Below are 2,545 nucleotides of genomic sequence, written 5' to 3'. Positions count from 1 at the left end.
AATATAAGAAGGAATATAACAGAAAAAAAGAAATCACTGAAATCAATGAACGAATTAAAACTGAAATTATCCCAGGAATGATTATTGAAAAAGAACCTACAGAACATATCATAATTGTTATGAAGTATATTGTTAAATATCTTCAAAGCAAAGGTAAAATTGTAGATTCTGATAATGATGAAAGTGAGGAAAAAGAAATGATGAAATTCATTAAAGACTTTATAATTCATAAAACAGACAATGATACAATTGAATTTAGAAAAAATGAAGAAGAAATTCGTGGGTATTTGATCGGTGTTGTTTTAAAACTTGTTGAAATGAGAAAATATGATAGTTTAATTAATCAACGAGAATTCTATAGTATTTGTGAAGAAATCTCAAAGAAAGAAATATTTTGGGGAGAGTATTTAGAAATTCTGAATAAATATTTAAAACAACTTCCACTTAGATATTTCATTATTCCAACTATTATTTCTAAAAATAATAAGGCTACAAGAATGAGTAAAATTGTTTTATTAAGAAGCATTCTCATTAGAAGAGAGATATACAAAAAGAATATTAAAGATATGACACAAGAAAAAACTTGTATTATCCTCCCAGAATATTGTATTCAACACCTTATTCACTTTTTAGGATATGGAGAAATGATTGAAAATGGAGAATATGATGAAATTAGTAGAATGTTGACGTTTATGATCGAAAGTTTGGTTGAAGGAAATAACGAAGGAATTCCAATTATTCAAAACGAAATTAGTTTAATTAAACTATCTAATGATAATTTAAACAACAATTTAGGTATCACTGAAACTAACCAAGAAAGACTTAACGAAAAAATCCATGGAGTTGCTTTGATAGGAGGAATGGTCATAGATGAGGTTAGTAGAGGAAAGAAATATTCCCCAAACCAGACTGTTGGCACAATATCAAGAATGCTATTTGAGTTAAGGGAAAAGAACGAAAGCATAAACAGCATTTTACCATATGGTTATCACCTTCCTAAACGAGCAAATGTTATAATGACAGTTGGTGAGAAAAAAAAGAAGAAAGAAAACCAAGACGCTGAAAAAGAAGAAAAACAAGTGAAAGAACCAAAGGAAAAAAAACCAAGAGCAAAGAATCAAAAAAAAGATGAGGTAAAAGAAATAAAAACTGTTAAAGAGAAATTTGTCAAGAAAGAAAAGAAAAGAATAAATTAAAGTTGAAAAGGGATTTCATGGTTAATAAATTTTTTCTTAGTACGAGAGCGATAGTTAGCGAACCAAGTGTTGAGTTGTTTAATAGAGATATTACATTGATGAGAAAGGGAGAGTTTTTCGAGTTCAGAAGGATAAGGGTATTGAAGATGGTTCATGAACCAATGTTTGAGAATTGATTTAGAACGTTTATCTAAAAAGTTTCTAGGAGAACGATAAGTTTGGGTAGAAAGAGGAAGATGAAAAGAAGGAGAAGAAGGGAAATCAAGAAGAGGAGGAAGAGGAATTGCATTTAGATTAAGAAAGTCTTTAAGATTAAGAATAAGAAGATATTTAAGATGAGAATAAATATTAAGAAAGATCGATTTAATAGAAAGAAGTTTAAAATGAAGTTCAAAAGGAAGAATAACACGATGTTGAAGAAGAAGAAAAGAATTAATTTGTGAAGAATAATATTCAGCATATAAATTAAGAATTTCAACTAAAGAAGTAAAAGAAGTAATCATTTTATTAAAATTAGATAATATTTCAGAAGAAGAAATATTTGGTAAAATTAAATTTAAAGAATTAATAATAATATCATCATCAATATTAATAGGAATACAAATCAATTTTCTTGTTACTTCATTTAAAATAATTTCATTATTTATATCATTAATTAATTCTTTATCAATTTCTTCAAATATTTTTTTAATTCTTTCTTTATCTTTATTCTTTTGTTTATCTATTTCATTCATTTCTTTTTATTTTATATCTTTTATTTCTTTGTTCTTTTTTTTTATTATTTTTTCTTTTTGACTTTCTTTCTTTCTTTATTTATTTCTTCTTATTTTGATTCTCTTTCTTTATTCTTCTCATTTTTATTCTCTTTCTTTATTCTCTTTCTTTCTTTCTTTATTCTCTTTCTATTATTATATTATTAAATTATCTCATCAAATAAATAAATATTTCTTTCATTTCATTTTCTTTAAATCAATTTTTTATATTATTTTCATCATTTTCATCATTTAAATCATTTTTGTTTCATTTCTCATCATATTCAATGTAATTCTAATATTTTAAATTAAATATTCTAATATAAATAAATATATTCATTTCATTTATCATTTTGTTTGATTTCTTCATCATTATCATCTTTAATATTCTTTATTTATTATTATTTAATATTTAAATTATTGGTTTCTTTTTATTCTTCTTTTTTAATTTCTTTATATAAAAGAAGAATATATAAGAATAAACAAAAAATAAATAATATGATATTAATACAACATTAACAACCAGATAATTATCATTAAAAAATAAAGAAATAAAATAAGAAAAATAAAAGAAAAATAAAGAGAACATATGATAAA

General features: G+C 23.5%; 1 protein-coding gene across 1 annotated transcript in view, besides 8 other annotated features; it reads left to right on the top strand.

The window, feature by feature from the left end:
• Nucleotides 1-1,196, top strand: part of EDI_193690 (uncharacterized protein) — a gene marked incomplete at both ends in the record, with an annotated part of 3,199 nt that extends 2,003 nt beyond the window's left edge. The window contains one exon of the mRNA XM_001733232.1: nt 1-1,196. This exon is cut by the window's left edge and continues 104 nt beyond it. Coding sequence (XP_001733284.1) covers nt 1-1,196 — 1,196 coding nt within the window.
• Nucleotides 1,030-1,192: a microsatellite.
• A 227-nt stretch (nt 1,197-1,423) lies between the features above and the next one.
• Nucleotides 1,424-1,479: a microsatellite.
• A 262-nt stretch (nt 1,480-1,741) lies between these two features.
• Nucleotides 1,742-1,773: a sequence feature (AT_rich).
• Nucleotides 1,774-1,829: 56 nt separating this feature from the next.
• Nucleotides 1,830-1,942: a microsatellite.
• A 7-nt stretch (nt 1,943-1,949) lies between these two features.
• Nucleotides 1,950-2,100: a microsatellite.
• Nucleotides 2,101-2,185: a sequence feature (AT_rich).
• Nucleotides 2,186-2,244: 59 nt separating this feature from the next.
• Nucleotides 2,245-2,370: a sequence feature (AT_rich).
• A 32-nt stretch (nt 2,371-2,402) lies between these two features.
• Nucleotides 2,403-2,529: a microsatellite.
• The last annotated feature ends 16 nt before the right edge of the window (nt 2,530-2,545 follow it).

The sequence above is a fragment of the Entamoeba dispar genome, genomic scaffold (assembly GCF_000209125.1).
Source record: "Entamoeba dispar SAW760 scf_1105229458997 genomic scaffold, whole genome shotgun sequence".
NCBI lineage: Eukaryota > Evosea > Mastigamoebida > Endamoebidae > Entamoeba > Entamoeba dispar.
Note: the sequence above shows the minus strand (reverse complement) of the source record. Positions and strands in the feature narration are given on the sequence as shown.